Raw genomic sequence first — 17711 nt, forward strand, 5'->3', positions numbered from 1 at the left:
GGCCTACACCTGGAAGCTATAGCTTGTCAGTTCTGTTGTAGAACAGCTGTTCTCAAACATTCTGTTCTTAATGCCCATAGAAAACCTTTATTTAGGACTCCAACGATCTTTTGTTTATTTTCATACTTACCGTATTTGAAATTATGTGAGGAAATATAATAAATGTAGTCATTCGTTAAAACTTAGAAGGAATACCCTATTGTATGTTAGGTTACATAACAGCTTTATAAAAAGTTGTCTGTTCCCAGACTGTAAAGAGTGTTGTTTTACTTGTTTGTGAACCTCTTTGTTCTTGGACTTTAGGCACCTGGGGTCTCATTTCTGCTTCCTCACTAAGACTTTTTTAGAATCCTTCTGGATACTATGTACTCATAAGAGGCTTACTCAGAAAGGTAGATAACACATTAGCATTAATAAGAGATTACCTGTAACCTTCCTCCTCTCCCCACATATGTCCCAGATCACCCTTCAGTGGCATTTCTCATGGGCAAAATTAGCATCCTTAGCAAGGTTTTGTCTCTCCAGACTCTCAGGTAAATCTAGTTATGAAGAGAACTTTTCTGTGGTTTGGGATTATAGTCATGCCCGTCTCTCCATGATGAAGAGCACTTGGCTTGCTGTTCTCCAGCTGTTCTTTGCCCAGCAATTCCTCTCTACCTGCATCCTGTGGACCTGTGTCACCTGCCTGCTCACAGGGGTTCTGTGCAGACTTCATCTGCTGCCCCACTCATAGCTCTTTCTTTCCTCACTAGTGCGGGGAGACTGCCAGGTGGTTGGTTTGTTTGGTTTTCTGTCTTTTGAGACGGGGTTTCTCTGTGTAGCCTGGCTACTGTCCCGGAACTTGCTCTGTAGACCAGGATGGCCTAGAACTCACAGAGATCTGCTTGCCTCTGCTTCCTGAGTGCTGGGATTAAACTGCCTGGCATGTCTTGAATTTTTAACCAGATGAGAAATTATTCAGGAGCCAGCAGGTGCAGGACGAAGTATCACTTGTTAGAACTGAGAAGCTAATGAAAGCATTCTAACTGCATCAGATCTTCAGTTAAGTATATTTGGTAACATCCAACTCTAGAATTAAAGACTTGTTCATCCATTTGTAGCTAGACCAGATAGGCAAGGTTTTATATTTATAGTATGAAGGAACAAAGGAGAAGCTTCTTTCAAAGCTTTTTCTTAGGAGAAGGTGTTTAATAGATTGGAGGACAGAGGGAGTCAGGAATAATATTTATGTCAATCAGAAACAGGGAAGCATTTCTCTTTCTCTTCCATCAATGTTTCCTAGGAGTTTAACAAGGTGCTTGTCATGTAGTAGGTGCTCACTCAATGCAGTGGCTATAGTTAGAGTAATGATTTGAGTCATCTTCCACTGTGATTCAGCCTGTGTATTTTATCTTCCCATGTGTGTTGTTATTTGAGAACCAACATGGTTTTTATGTAGTATTATTACAATTGAGTAGTTTAAAAGAGACTTTGCTGTACCTTGTAGAGTTGTAGTTTTAGACTTTCACTGCAGTAGCAGTTTCTTCTGCCAATGAAATACAACTATGTACATAACATAAATTATGCCTATCGTTTCTGGGGATTCATAAGCCTCAAGAAAAGAAGTATGGTTTAGTTCAAATGTAAATAACTACTCATCACTAAATTGCTGTCAATGGCTGTTAAGCAAACTATGTATCATTAATTAAAGGAAGGTAGCAGTGATTCAAAAGAAGGAGGACAAACACGCATCTGAACTTTGCACAGTGCCTTGCTTGCAGCAACGATGAGTCAATGAAGGTTGAGTTTTCCGCCTCTTTGACTAGCACTTGATTTACAACCCATCTTCCCATGTGCACTGTTACTTGAGAAACAGCATGGTTTTCTTTGTAGAATTGGAACACTTAACGAATGTTTTGACTTAGGTCATTTACCCTAGTGTTATTCTTTAATCAGAGAAGCAGTGAATTGGTGATAGAACAAAGAGAGAATACATAGGAAGGAATACATAGTTCTGGGTCACCTGCAAAGTATTGTCTTGCTGTATGTTGTTGTAGTTTTTAATGTTCATGGATTGTTACCATTCTTCACCTTTCTAAACTCACCCTGGTGTTCATGTAGGTTTTGGTGTCAAAGTTATCCTGAATTTCATGACTTGGAAGTAATACTATTATATAAAAAAATTGATCCTTTACATCTGCTTTTTTTTTTTTCTTTTTAATCCCTGTGGTCTCTGATCTTTCTATCCTAGGGAGAACTCTACCTCCTGCTTATAGCTCATCAAGAAGGTCTTTAGTAGCCTTCTGGAATTTCTCTGCATCCTTTGCTTTCCCTTGCTATGTCCTTGCTGAGATGTCAGTTTGGTAGCTCTGGTCTCTTCAGAAACATCATAATATCTGTCCTGTCAACACTTCTAGAAGGTTTATCTATTTTCTTAAGAAAAACCTTTATCTTTGCCCTTTTTTTCTGATGAATAGTCAGGTATGCGAGTTTGGTTTTCCAGAGAAGAGCTCCAGACCCCACTATTTTATAGGCTGATGTTTGACACAGGTTACTTTTGCTCAAGGAACTCAGTGTTACTAAGCAGTGCCAGTTTACACTGAACTTGTAAAGTCCTTTTTAGTAGACTTCTAAATGTTTTTGGAGGATCAGTGTAAAAAATTACCTATTTTTCCCCCTGATGACCAAATGACATATGCTCATCCTGAAAAATTGCTTAGAAAATATAGAACTTATAAGGAAGAAAATTTAAGATCTTCTGTAGTTTTTACCCACCTAAAGTAGTCAGATTTGCAAATTTTGTAGGGTTTTATCTGTGCTCTTTTCTTTGCACTAACATAGGTTAATGTGTTTAAACAAACATTTCTTAATATGATCCTTTTGTAATACTATTTTATAATTTCTTTTTCCCCTGTTGCAGTAATATACCTGCATGATTATTTTAAAATAGAGATGCTTTTCAATTTTTATTGTGATTATGTTTAAATAAGCCCATTAAAAATTGAAAACATGCTGGGCGGTGGTGGCACACACCTGTAATCCCAGCACTCAGGAGGCAGAGGCAGGTGGATCTCTGTGAGTTCGAGGCCAGTCTGGTCTACAGAGAGAGTTCCAGGACAGCCAGGACTGTTTCACAGAGAAACCCTGTCTCAAAAAACAACAAAACAAAAAACATTGTGAGTAATTTTTTTTTTTTAATTTAATAAACTGTTTAATGACTTCTCTCCCTGCAGCCTGCAGAGAGCACTTTCTAACTCTATGAAAGATAGCTCTACCAGAGAGGAAGCTTCCAGCCCAATTCCAGCTTGATTTCTCTATTTCTGCCAACCAAACTGTGTTGTCCCTTCAACAACAGGGTCCTGTCTAGTTCTGGTGGGCCACCAAGAATGATGGCCGTAGATTGTACTGTTCTTGGGGACTCTGTGTTTTTCTCAACTAACAACTCCTGTGGCGGTATCCCACTCCAGACACTGGGAATTATGGCTTCTGGGAGCATTGGTTACCTGTGTAGGGTACCTCCCTTTAAACTTTTGCTTTTTCTTTATATTTTTTAAATTAGTTTATGAAATAGGTTTTCATATAGCTTTTTCATAATTCTTTGTTTTGGCTAACCCTCCTCCTAACCTCTTAACCCCTATTTCTATTTAAACCTTTCTACCCCTAATATTCCTCTGCCCACTTTCTTTCATATCACATGTATTCTATTACCCCCGTCTTAGTGCTCTATGCTGTGAAGAGACACCATGACCAAGGCAACTCTTAGAAAAGAGAGCGTTTAGTTGTGGTTGCCTTATAGTTTCAGAGGCTTAGTTCATTCTCATTATAGTGGGAAGCATTATGGCATGCAGGCAGACATGGTGCTGGAGAAGTAGCTGAGAGTTGTACATCTGATTTTGCAGATAGCAGGAAGAGAGAGACATTGGGCCGACTTGGGCTTTTGAAACCTCAAAGCCCGTCCCCACAGTGACACACTTCCTCCAGTAAGGCCACACCTAACCCAACAAGGCCATGCTTCTTAATCTTTCTGATGACTAAGCATTTAAACATATGAGTCTGGGGCCATTCTTACTCAAAGCACCACACCGTCCTCACCTTAGGCATCCTTCCAGCTCCACATACCAGTGACCCTCTTTAGCTTTCTCACCTTTATCAGCACTCCAGGTTAAACACACAAGTCTAAAATGATCAGAGGACAGTGAATTTTCAGTTCACTTAGAAATTGAATTAGTGAGCCACAAATTTATTTATTGGCTCAATATTCTTTTTCTAATAATTTGGGTATTGTCATTCATTCTGATATTTTCTAATGTGATGGTAAACAAATATCTCCATGTTTAAATTTCTTCCTTTGGTTTTAGAATTAAATATTTTTTTCATGTTTTTCAGTCTTTCATTCCCTGAGGTTAATTTTCTATGGTGCATTTTTTGCTTATTCCCTGAGTATGTATGTATATTTTGAAATGGAGTAGAATTTTATTTTGTACGTTAAGTGGCAGGATATGCTTTTTATTGTTTGAGTGTTTATTTGTTGAGCCTGATTTTTTCACTTAGCTAGGTATTTTTAAGTATTAATATAAGGAATTAATTAATTAGTAAAGAAATCCAGGCTTGTTAGAACATTTTCCTTGTGTAATGTCTACATAAAAAGGATAGGCATCATTCATTAATGCTTGTTTGTATGTTAAAGCACCTAATTTGGCTTAACTGCTTCTCTACGTACATTAGCTCTTGACTGTGTTCTCCATGTGGTGGGTTTGAATATGTAAAATACTATATCTGTACTTATATTTTTACATGTTTTCATCTGCAAATTGAAGGCAAACAAAAGGAGATTGCTAATTGAACCTTAGAGCATGCTTTTATTTGACTGTTTTCTTTTGATGTGATAAAGCACGTGCTTTTATTACTGTTTTTAGAAGGAAAACCACAGTGAAGACATTGTGTATCTACGCAGACTATAAATCCGATGAAAGCTACACTCCAAGCAAAATCTCAGTCAGAGTAGGAAATAATTTCCATAACCTTCAAGAAATTCGGGTATGTCTTTTAGTTTTCCTTTTTTTAATGTGTGTTTCTTTAATTCATTCTATAGATGTCATAAACAAAATAATTACATTGAAAACTATGAATATAGTATTTATATTCTTTTGAACGCCATCTTTTTTCTAATGCTTTATTATGGAATTTTTAGGCATAAGAAAGGTTAAAAGAATTGTACAGTGATCCCTTCACCTTTGGAGTACTTTAATGTTTCACTATATTTGCTTTATTAAAATTATTTTTTAATTCACCAAAATAAGTTACAGGCTCCTGATGCCATCTAGGGTGTGGGTACATGTTCACTTTCTCTGCTGACTAAAGAATTAAAAGGCAGGAAACAAGTGTTCCCAGAAATCTTGGCAAGTCCTGGTGGTTTGATTGAAGGATTTGGTTTCTGTATTCCCAGTGATGATTGATAGGCCAGACTTTGCTGCTGCCATCTGTTCATTGCCTTCTGATTACAGTAGGTCCTTTGTACCTCCTCTCTTTTCTTATTTTGTGCTTAGGTAACTTTCCCAGTAATGTGTGTTGATCTTTATCTTTGGCATAAAGCTTTGTGATTACCACGAGTTTTATATAAAAGATTTTATATTTGTAATGGCTATTTATTGTAAACTAGTAACAACTTACATTTGATTGCATAATTTTACTTTACTGCTTCATGTTTTGTTTTGATGCCAACAAATGTATGCCTTTTTATATAGAATCCTGTGTTTTCTTGGGGAAAACAAGAGAAACAAATGTTCTTCCTGCTAGGTAGGGCAGTGAGAATGCACCAAAGAAGCCATTCCATCCATGTCCAGGTTAGTTCATCAGTGAGTGTGGGAGTTACTTGCAAAAGCATGGCTGATTCAGAAGCAGCTGTATCACTGCAAAGTCCTTCCCAGCGAGGGGTTGGGGTCACCTTGTTTGGATTGAATCTAGTTAGATATTTGACCTTTGTGTTCCTGGATTTTTGTCTTTCCCCAGATTTGGAAAGACAAAAGTTTTATATATTAAAAATTTAAATTTAAGGGGTTGGGGATTTAGCTCAGTGGTAGAGTGCTTGCCTAGCAAGCACAAGGCCCGGGGTTCGATCCTCAGCTCAAAAAAAAAAAATTAAATTTAAATGTGAATTCTGTGTGTGTGTGTGTGTGTGTGTGTGTATGTATGTATGTGTCTGTGTGTTCGTGTTACTGTATGCATACATGTATAGGGGAGTTTGTGGAGGCTAGAAGAGGGTGTCAGGTCCCTGGTTCAGCCACTGGACTTGGGTGCTGGATCCAAACTTTGGTTTTCTGGAAGAACAGCAAGTGCTTTCAACCCTGAGCCGTCTCTCCAGCCTGTTGTTGGTTCTTCAAATGAGCCTGCTGCTTGTCTTCCTACCGGAGCTCCTAGAACCTGCTTTTTTTTTTTTTTTTTTTTTTTTTATGTCATAAATTTTGCAAGCTTTCTTTCCTTTTGTGTGTAATTTCATGAATTCTTTAGATTATTTCTGCTCTTGTGCATTAAATATTTTTTTTTGTATTTTTCAGCTCTAGAATTTGATTAAAAAAACTTCTTACATTTCTAATTTTGTTTTTTATTGTATTTAAAATTTTTTTCTTAAATCTTCTTGAGTTTTCTTAAAGCAGTTAGTGTGAATTTCAGGAAGTTTTAGGGTACTCCATTTCCTCAGTGCCAGTCAGTGGTGCTTTATTTTGTTCCTTTGCTTGTAGTAGTTCGTGGATTGTTCTTGATTCTTATGTCATGATCTTACTGTCTGTGTACTTGAAGAAGAAGGAAAGTATTCCGGTCTTTGAAGACTATCTGGGAAAGTCCATCACCAGTCAGCCCATCTAGAGACTCTGAGAAGGACAACTGAGGTGCTTCATGGAGTCCTCTGGGAGTCTGTTCTGCTTCCAGGAGATGAGCTGGTGTGTAAGTCCGGTGTCTTCCCAGAAGTGGAGCTTGTTTTTATGAAGGATAGCTAGAAGTCTATGTCTATAGGGCTGACATAACTTTGTGGTAGTCTTGTTCATGAGTGTGTAAGGGTTTCTCATGTGCTAGGATATACCTGATGCCTAGGCCTATTGGAGACTATCATATGCTGGGAAGAACCTGTTGCCTATTGGAATAGACCTGGAACCAAAGTCCATGGAGTCTTCCCACTGCTAGGGCACTGAGTTAATGTGATTCCTAAGTCCAGAGGGGCATGCCTAAAACCTGGATTTATAGTAATGATTATGGAACCTCACTCTTCAGATGCTGGGCTGGTATCAGTCTTTTGGGATAGACTTGGATTCTAAGTATGTTTGACCAAGTCTGGTCTGTAGGGTCACTAGAGCCTGAGTTTACAGGATTCTTTATAGGATTGGTTTGTGGGTGCAGGCTTGCAGGTTAAATCTGCAGGGTTTTGCTTGCAGCCTGTGGTTTCAAGTGCTAGTCTGAAAAAAGCAAGCAAGCAAACAAACAAACAAAAAACCAAAAGAGCCTGTAGATGTGGTCTTATTGCATAGACTTGTGGCTGCCAGACCAGTCTGCCTGGTCCACCTGTTCCTTTAGTGGTTGTCTTTGGATGCCCGCCCACACAGCTTTGCTTGACAGCAGTGTCAGCAGGTGCTAGCCTAATGACTATGACTTTGGGAAGGATAGTATTGATGCTGGGGCAGGACTGAAGCCTTGGTCCGTGAGATCCAGCTTGTTATTGGGACACTGTAGAGCTCAAGAGATGCCAGGGCTGTTTTAGCCCTGCAGTACACCTAAGGCTAAGTCTTTGGAGACTAGAGTGGTGATGGGGTAGGCCCAGATCTAGAGTATGCCAGGCAGGTCTGAAGCCTAGGATCTATCCCCCTATACAGTGCACACTTGATGAGCATCGATGAGTACCATCAGTCAGGAGTTGTGGTGTCTTGCCCTATGCTGCCCTTTCCTTGATTAGGCTCTACATTGGGGTCTGAGGCAAAGTCCAGGCAGAGTTCATCTCTTCTCATTGTGCTGCTTGGGACTCTGGGAAGAGCGACAGGAGTGATACAGAACTGTCCTTCCTGTCCTGTTTGGTAGACTGCTACCCTCATACCCAGGTTCTGTAATCTCACCCGGCTATCTTATTAGCTTTTGCAAAGGTATTTGTATGTACAGGTGTAGAGAGTTGGTCTAATTGACATGTATTGCAGAGTTCCATTTTACCATTTTGCTTATGTTAGGACTTGTTTGTTTTTGAGACACCTGCCTGGTCACTTGTATATGTATTCTGTTACTTTCCTTTTGTTTTTAAGACAGGGACTTCCCACAATGCTGAGACTAGCCTTGAACTAACATCCTCCTACCCCATGCTAAGATTACAGGTATGTGCTAGCACACTTGGGTTACTTTACTTTTAAAGGATTTTCCTTGAAAAGTAATTTTAGTTTTTGAAAAATTACTGTAAATAATATACATTTTTCTAGTTCGAAATATTGTCTGACATCATTTTGCACTTCTTGTTCTTGAATAAATTTACAAATAAATCAGCTGGTTTCTTTTTGGGGGGTGGTGGTTCGAGATAGTGTTTCTCTGTGTAGCTCTGGTTGTCCTGGAACTCATCTTATAAACAAGGCTGGCTTTGAACTCAGAAGTCCCCCTGCCTCTGTCTCCTGAGTGCTGGGGTTAAAGGCGTGTGCCACCACCGGCTGGCTTTGCTAGAATGTTTCTTAACTCAAAATATCTTGATTTGTAAAGTCACAGTCCCATTTGATCAGTTGATAGCCTTCCTTTAGTCATTTATCTAGTACACTTAATAAGTGCTTTGTGCTATGAAGACTTGAGGCATTTAGTTGTATGGTTTGTTACATAGTTCATATTTATCAGAACAGACTGCTTGTATTGAGAAGCTTTTTTGGGGGGAAAAGCTTTCCTCATTTGGAGTTATAGGTAAAAGTTGTCCTAGGATGAGCACTAGAAATAGTCTGGTCTAATGTACGGTGTTTGAAATGCCCACTAGAGGTCACTGTTGGCTTTCCCTTTCTAGGTTTATTTGCTAGTCATCTGCTCAGTGCTTCAACTAGCCTTAGTTGTAGTTTTTCCTAGAATATATTCACTTTCATTAAAAAACAAAACCAAAAAACAACTCTTTGATGCATTTTGGGAAGTGTACATCCTCATACAAGATCTCCGTATTTATGAGGATGTCTTGTATTCTTTTGTAAGTTTGACAGTACAAAATAAGGGTTTTGAGAGGTTAATAGGAGAAACTTTAAATGATGTTTGGACCTTAAGGTAAACTTTAATATCTAGTCTTTGCTTCTGTTGTTTAAATGCTGAAGCATTAACTGTTCAGCAAAGGGAGTCTTGCAGGTAGTTTCTTAGTCTTCTCTTGTTTATTTCTGTAGGGTGATAATACTGCCTCATGAGACCAGTAATCAATCCTGAGTAGTGCCAGGTAACCATCTAAAATATTTTCCTGGATAACTTAATGAATATACTAATGTTTTATATAGTTCTCACTAGAACCACAGGTTTTGGATGTTTTTTAAATTAGTGCCTTTATATTAATGATACTTTTAGCTATACGTCTTTTTAGATAATTTATTATATTTACCTTTTTTCATTTATATGTTCAAGAAGTAAGTGTCAGGTAGTGTTTTGTGTCTTAAGAAGAGATGAAATAGATCACACACACACACACACACACACACACATATTGGTTTTTCGAGACAGGGTTTCTCTGTGTAGCTTTGCGCCTTTCCTGGAACTCACTTGGTAGCCCAGGCTGGCCTCGAACTCAACAAAGATCCACCTGCCTCTGCCTCCTGAGCGCTGGGATTAAAGGCGTACGCTACCACCGCCCCGGGCTACATATGTATATTTTAAAACATTTCTCCACTACACGACTCATATTTAAAGAGAGACTTCTTTGAATTCAGATGCTGAAGACAATTGACTAAAACACAGAACTTTTCTGAGGGTTTGGAGCCATCTTTTCATAAGTTATAGGACTGTTTCACTGAATGGAAAGGCTAAAGAAACCCTTTTGTCTTTCCCTCTGAATCGTTGCCTACGAGAGGTGGTGGTGTTTTCGCTCTTTTCTCTTTTGGGAGCTCACCATGCAGCTCCCAAATAAATCACATGTGGAGGCTCATTCTTAATTATGAATGTCCAGCCTTAGCTTGTCATGTTTCTTGCCAGCTTTCCTTAACTTTAAATTAGCCCTGTCTATCTTTTGCCTCTTGGCTTTCCCCATTCTCTTACTTCCGTAAATCTTACTCTTATGCAGTGGCTTGCTGTATAGATGGGTGACTGACCCCTAGAGTCCTCCTCCTTCTCTGGCTACAGCTTCCTTCTCCCAGATTTCTCCTTCTATTCATCCTCTCAGCCCTGCCTATTTCTCTCTCCTGCCTCACTGTTGGCTGTTCAGTACTCATCAGACCATCATGTGTTTTAGACAGGCACAGTAACACAGCCTCACACACAGAGTTAAACAAATGCAACATAAACAAAAGTAACACACCTTAAAAATAATATTCTACAACAGAGAGGCTCTAGTATATATTGATGTATTTAAGTAGGGGTTCTTTTTTTCTAGAAATTAGGGCTCTGCTTACTTAAAACATTTTAAATACTCATTTTCTATGATCCTACTGATTTGAAGTAGTAATTTAAGAGTTGAAGGGGAGAAAAATGAATGACTACCTTTTGTATCTTAAACTGATTCTTTCCTGTTGTCTTTCCCTTCATTTCAGTTATGGAACATTGCTAGATATTTGTATTTCTACTGAACACTCTCTCCAGAGGATCTCCAGTATTCTACAGTGTGTGTTTTAACTTAATTAACTGAGGAGGAATTTAAAATGAACTTTCTCTTGATAGGGAGAAAGCTTGGGCCAAATGAAATTTGTTGTTGTTGTTTTTTTGTTTTTTTTTTTCCTGAGACAGGGTTTCTCTGTGTAGCTTTGGAGCCTATCCTGAAACTCACTTTGTAGACCAGGCTGGCCTCAAATTTACAGAGATCCACCTGGCTCTACCTTCTGAGTGCTGAGATCAAAGGCGTTTGCCACCACGCCTGACCCCAAATGAAATTTTTTTTTTTTTTTTTTTTTGCCAAAATTGATTTTATTTATATGCCATGCATTCTATTTTAAAAATTTGCAACTTGGTGGTTAAGAGAATTTTATAAGGTATTGATGCAATTTTATCCTTTCTTCAAGATTAATGCTATTCAGGGAGAGCTTTCAAATAAAGGTCACTGTTGTTGCATTTTAAAGTCCCCCTCATTCCCCCCCCCACACACACACACAAGGTTTCTCCTTGTGGCCCTGGCTGTCCTGAAACTCTTTCTGTAGACCAGATTGGCCTTGAACTCAGAGATCCGCCTACCTCTGCTTCCCGAGTGCTGAGAATAAAGGCATGTGCCACCACCTCCCGGTAAATCTTTTGTATTTTAGCATTATGTTTTTGCTTAATACTGTTTTGCTCTGTGAAAGAAAAATGACATATAAAGAAATTTTTGTCAGATAATGGAATACTATAGAGTTGATATAACTCAACATTTAGAAAAATCCAACAAAACTTAACAATTTGCTAATTCTGTCTCTTTTCAAAACTGTTGTGGAACTTTTTGTGCTTAAATATGAACTAAAATAATTTCTTATACATGTCTTGAAGGCACTCGAAGTTGTTTCTAAACTCTTGTTAGAAAAATAGCTTGCAGTGGGTGATGGTGGCACATGACTTCAATCCTGGAGGCAGAGACAGGCAGATCTTTGAGTTTGAGCCAGCTTGGTCTACAGAGAGATTTCTAAGACAGCCAGGGCTACACAGAGAAACCATGTCTTGAAAGAAGCCAAAAAACCAAAACAGGACAAGGAAAACAGCTTGCTAATTTAAGGTTAACTAGGTTTTTTTTTTTTTTTTTTTTTTTAAAACATATTTGAAAGTTGCCCTTTGGTCCACTGTTGGCATATTTTCCCTTAAGTTTCTGGACTATAAGATTGAACATTGAAGTGAATTTTACACCTTGTTTTTAAATCTTCAAATATTAAAAGGTGTCACCAAGTGATCTTTCCTCCTATCTAAAGAGGTGGCATGGAGTAGTCTTTAATGCATAGAGAGCTGTGGTGGTATTTTCTCTTTCTTCCATGTATGAGGGCTTCTGTGTCTCTACCTGTCTTAAATTAGTAGCACAGTTATGTGAAGCCACATAGACAGAAGTGGTTAATAAGTCAGTTCTTCTGTTAAGATAATATCTACTGTTATAATTAGAGTTCATGAATGTGTGCTGAAGTGGTAGTAATAGGGTGTTAATATTCTCAAAGCCCAGTAGACTGAAGAAAAATACAAATGGGATTGCTTTAAACTAAAAAGCTCCTTCAGAACAACAGAGAAAAAAAATCATCAGAATGAAAAAACAATTTATAAAAAAGGGGAACAAATCCTTGCAATCTGTAATCTGATGAAGGTTTAGTGTGGAATTTATAACCACAACACCCCCCCCCCCCCACACACACACATACACATACACACACACAAGAACCCACAGCCCAAGGGGCTAGACCTCAATGAATACCTGCTGTACTAACATTGGGAAAGCTGAGGTGGAGAATCATAAGTTTGAGACTAGATTGTCGCATAGTGAGTTCAAGGCCAGTTTGGGCTACGTAGCAACCCTGGCTCCAAGAACAAAACTAAAAATGACGTTCAAATGTCTAGCAGATACATGAAGAAGTCCTACATATGCTAAGCTATCAGTAGATACCAGTTCACTATAATCAGAAAGAAAAGAAGATCAGGTGCTTGTGAAGGTGAAGAGACCCTTGTATACTTCTGGGGTTGTGAATCAATGTGGCGGCTCAAAAGGATGGCGTGGAAGCTCCTGCCATACATAATGCAGCAGTCGGCCTCGCTGTGGCCATAACACCTAACAGGCGGAGGGAAGGTTGGTCTGCGTCACTCACTGTTTAGAACTTTTACTTGATAGATGCTTGGCCTCTTGTGCTTGAGCAGAACATCATGCCAACAGAAATAGGTGCAAAGGACAGACTGTAAACTTTGTACAGACCAGGAAGAAGAGTGAGTGAGCCTAGAACCAAGCTAGGCTGTAACCTCCAAAGCTGGCTCCCACTGATCTCTTTGTCAGCTAGGCTCCACCTCTTCAGGGTTCCAAGGTCTCCCAGAGTACCTAGTAGCTAGGGGACAAGGGTGCAAAACAGAAGCTGTGGGAGACATTTAGATTTAAGTTGTAGTGCCATGGGATTCAGCAATCTTGTTTTGCAGAGATAGATTCAAAAGAAGTAAAATCAGTGTTTGAAAAAGATACCTGTACTTGCTGTAGCTCTACTCATAATAGCCAAGAAGGAGAAATGGCCTGAATGTTCATTAACTGACTCGAAAGAAAATGTGCTCTGGAACCCTGCTGTGCCATAAGATGTGCTCTGGAACCCTGCTGTGCCATAAGATGTGCTCTGGAACACTGCTGTGCCATAAGATGTGCTGTGGAACCCTGCTGTGCCATAAGATGTGCTGTGGAACCCTGCTGTGCCATAAGATGTGCTGTGGAACCCTGCTGTGCCATAAGATGTGCTGTGGAACCCTGCTGTGCCATAAGATGTGCTGTGGAACCCTGCTGTGCCATAAGATGTGCTGTGGAACCCTGCTGTGCCATAAGATGTGCTCTGGAACCCTGCTGTGCCATAAGATGTGCTGTGGAACCCTGCTGTGCCATAAGATGTGCTCTGGAACCCTGCTGTGCCATAAGATGTGCTGTGGAACCCTGCTGTGCCATAAGAAGCAGTGAAATGGTGAACTGAGATGACGGTGCTAAGTGAAATAAGCCAGGCTCAGGAAGACAAGCACTGGATGCTCTCACTCATACATGGAGTCTAAAAGTGGTTTATCTGATAGAACTCGAGGGAGACTGGTGCTTATCAGAGGTCAGGGAGCGTAGAGGTGAGAGAAGTGAGTTGTTTTGAGGATGGTGATAGGTTACAGTTAGGTAAGTGTGAGGAATTCTGGATGTAAAATAGGGTGCTGTAGAGGTCAGGACTGTCTTACAAAACCAAGAGAAAGGATTTTGTGTCCTTTCACTTAAAAGGAAAGGTAAGTGCTTGCAGGAGTCAAAATGTTTAACCTGAATTAAACATTATATAGTATTTACTGTGTTAAAGCATCACTTTATATGTCCTTAGTATGGTATATTTTTTATGTTTTATGTATCAATTAAAAAGTAAATATTTAAAATTTAAATACACCTGAAAGGCTGTGAGAGCACATAGAATATTAGGAGAAATGGGTTAAATAATAATTTAAAGATAAAAGATAAAAGAGATGATGGTTCAGTGACCCTTAAGGATGAGTGTTAAGTCTGCACAGGTACAGAATAAAGTGGAGGTATTCTCTGTAGGAGCGTGAGTTCGTAAAGAGAGGAAGCACAGCAGCATGGCATAATGACAACTGGAGGTGCCTCAGCAGGCCTACAACGGGGTAGGTAGGTGTCAGTAACAAGGAAGACTCACATCACACATTTCTATTTCCTGGCTCCTGAGTTTATATTCTTAAAGGGAACGACAACATATAAAAGTGTTTCCATGAAAATATGTAGGAGGCAGAAGTCAAATCATGCGTACTGTCGGACTTTGGAATTTAAATTTTAGATAATGTTGACTAGACAGTGCTACAGACCTAGCTGCTGACATCTTGGTGAAATTAGGATTTAGCTGAGGTTAGGTCACTCCCAGAATAAGGAATCATCGGAAGGAATGTGGGAGGCATTGTGACTGATGGCCGCCAGGGGTATTTACTGGGACCATGAGTAGGTAAGGAGAAATGAGCATCTAGAATTCTTAGATTCTGGCAACTAGTTGGATGTTACCATTTACTAGGAATTGAGTGCAGGGTTAAAGAATGTGTACCAGGAGGGTAGAAAGAAAGGAATTAAGTAGATGAGATTAATTTTGGTCACTGATTTCTGGATTCTCTTCAGGTAGACTTGAGGATCATCAGTGTGTGAGCAGCAGCTTAGAAGTGGCATCAGCTCATACAGGGAGCATAATGGTAGGAAAAAACTGGGTGAGGGCTGGGTCCATGGAAATGCCAGTACAGATTGAGTAGCCCTTATTCAGAATCTTGGCACTAAAAGTACTTAGGACTTACGATTTAAAAAATACAAGGACTAAAATGAAATTCACTTATTCTTCATATATACATAGTATGAAAGTAATTATATGACTATTTTAGTAATTTTGTTCTTAAAAGTTTTGTCTGTGGAAATTTTCACTTACAAAGTTAAGTCAGTACTTGGAGTATTCGGGATTTTAGATTTTTGGATTAGGGATACTCAATCTGTATTTGTACCAAATAGGATGATTTTGAAGGACATTCTTGTGTGTGTGTGTGTGTGTGTGTGTGTGTGTGTGTGTGTGTGTGTAGAGAGAGAGAGAGAGAGAGAGAGACAGAGACCGAAAGGGTCAGCACATGCTGGATGTGCATGTGAAGGTCAGAGGACAACTTTGTGGGTAGTTCTCTGCTTCTATCTTTACATAGGTTCCTAGGATCACACTTGTATTTGGGGGCTCTGGTTCCTAGAGATATGGACACAACTAAGCTGCCTTGCTGGCCCTAAGGTCACTACCCCACCACCTTTCACTTTTTATTTATTTATTCATCCTTTTTTTTTTTTTTTTTGAGACAGGAATTTTCTGTGTAGCCTTGGCTGTTCAGGAACTCACTCACTCTGTACACCAGTCTGGCTTCAAGCTCAGAGTTCTGGCTGCCTCTGCCTCCCGAGTGCTGGGATTAAAGGTGTGCAACCACCACCTCTGAGGTCACTTTTTTCCTGAGCCATTACAAAACTGTGCTGTTGCTTATATGCAGAGTGGTAACAATAACAGCCAAAGAGCAAGAAAACAAAATATGGTAACTTTGTTTACATGAAGGTGAAATATATTTCGGTAGAAATACATACTTACTTTTAAAAGTAAAGCTGATGTGACTTCAGAGATAAAGATTACCACTTACTTTTGCCCCCCCCCCCCCCCCACCCCACCCCATTTGCCTTGAACTTACTCTGCCGCTGGCCTAGAACTCCTAACTCCTGGTCCACTTGTTCCTGCCCTCCTAGTGCTGGGAGGACAGGCGCATGTGCCAGACCTAGCCCAGCTCCTCCTGGAAGCCACCAGACAGCCCCGCCAAGCAGGGGAGAGTGGATGTGCGGATGAAACCTAGCACAAAAACTTACTCAATTTTTTAGTATATAGGTTGGCCTATGCTTGTCTAGCTTGTTTCAAAATTATCTAGAAAAATTGGATTTTCTTTCGTAGACATTGAAAAAATTTAAGTGAAAAATTTACCATCATATATTAAAGTTAAAATATATAGTTCAGTAGTACAACAAATGTTCAGAACTTTTATCTTCAAAACTGATATTCTGTACTTATTAAATCACAGCTTTCCATTTCTCTTTGTAGCCCTCATGGATTTGTGTAGTCTTTTCTGGTTTTCTGAATTTGACTATGCTAGACACCTTTATGTAAGTGAAATGATGCAATATTTGTGTTTTGTGACTGACTTATTTCATTTAGCATGATGTCTTAAGGCATATGACTGAATTTCTCTCTTCTTAAGTCTAGAATATTTCATTATACACACATGACATTTTGCTTATTTCTATCTAGTAGATACCTGCGTTGGTCCCACCTATTGTCAGTTTAAGGATTGATGCTGCTGTAAACATAAGTGTGCTTATCTCTAGACCTAGCTTTTAACTCCTTGAGTGTATACTCAGAAGCAGGATTGATGGATTGTGTGATAGGGTGTGTGTGTTATAAATTTGACTCACAAGAAATAGAAGCAAAGTTAGCAGCAGCAGGAGGTTGGTGAGGAAAGGAGATGTGTGTAGGTTTGGGTAAGTAAGATGAAGAACTATGTAAAACTACAGTTTTAACAAACTATAAGACAAGGGAAGCTGTAGTAAACATAGATTGAATTGGGTGGATTGAAGCACAGATATAGATAACCAGGAGTGGGGAAGTATTGTGTTTATCATAAGTTTATTTACTGACCTCCTATACCTGGTCACTTTTCTTTTTTGTTCCCATGGGTAAATACAAAATTGTCACAAAACCCCTGGGTTAATCAGCTTTCTAGTTCTATAAAAAACATACCTGAGGCAGTCAACTTAGGAAGAGGAAAGGTTGATTTGGGCTCACAGTTGGGGAGATTACAATCATGATTAATCAATTTTTTTGCTTTGCAGTCTATGGCAAGGCATTGGGTCTTGGTGTAGAGCAGGTAGATGTTTACATCATAGCTGGAAGCAAAAGAGAGAAGAAGAGGAAGTGATAAGGGTTCCAGGATGCCCTTCAAGGACATGTCCCAATGTCTGGAAAATCTTCTACTAAATTCTCCTTCTTTTAATACAATTTTAAGGATTTGTTTTTTAATTATGTGTATGAATGTGTGGGTATCTGCACTTGAGTGCACTTGACTGCAGAGGTCACAAGAAGGTTCCCTAGAGCTGGAGTTACAGGAGGTTGTGAGCCAGCCAGTGTGCATGGTAGGAGCCAAACTCAGGTCCTCTGCAAGAGCAGTATATGTTCTTAACCACTGAGTTGTCTCACTAACCCAGAACCTATCCCTTCTTCTTCTTCTTCTTCTTCTTCTTCTTCTTCTTCTTCTTCTTCTTCTTCTTTTTTTTTTTTTCAACATTTCCTTATTTTATTTTATGTGTATGAGTGTTGTGGTAGTTTGAATGAAAATGACCC

General features: G+C 39.3%; 1 protein-coding gene across 6 annotated transcripts in view; it reads left to right on the top strand.

Moving 5' to 3' along the window:
- The window catches only part of Anapc10 (anaphase promoting complex subunit 10), a 137237-nt gene that overhangs the window by 14401 nt on the left and 105125 nt on the right, over window positions 1-17711 (top strand). For 3 of the 6 annotated variants that reach the window (XR_004944967.1, XR_004944968.1, XM_036187000.1), the window contains exon 4: window positions 4896-5016. Coding sequence is in view for 3 of the 6 variants with exons in the window: in XM_036187000.1 (XP_036042893.1) it covers window positions 4896-5016 (121 nt within the window). In the remaining 3 variants the exon portion in view is untranslated. Of the gene's footprint in view, window positions 1-4895; window positions 5017-5723; window positions 6028-14932; window positions 15004-17711 lie in introns of those variants that run through there. The other 3 variants (XR_004944969.1, XM_036186998.1, XM_036186999.1) reach the window with 2 other exon arrangements.

Source organism: Onychomys torridus, chromosome 5, assembly GCF_903995425.1.
Source record: "Onychomys torridus chromosome 5, mOncTor1.1, whole genome shotgun sequence".
Taxonomy (NCBI): Eukaryota; Metazoa; Chordata; class Mammalia; order Rodentia; family Cricetidae; genus Onychomys; species Onychomys torridus.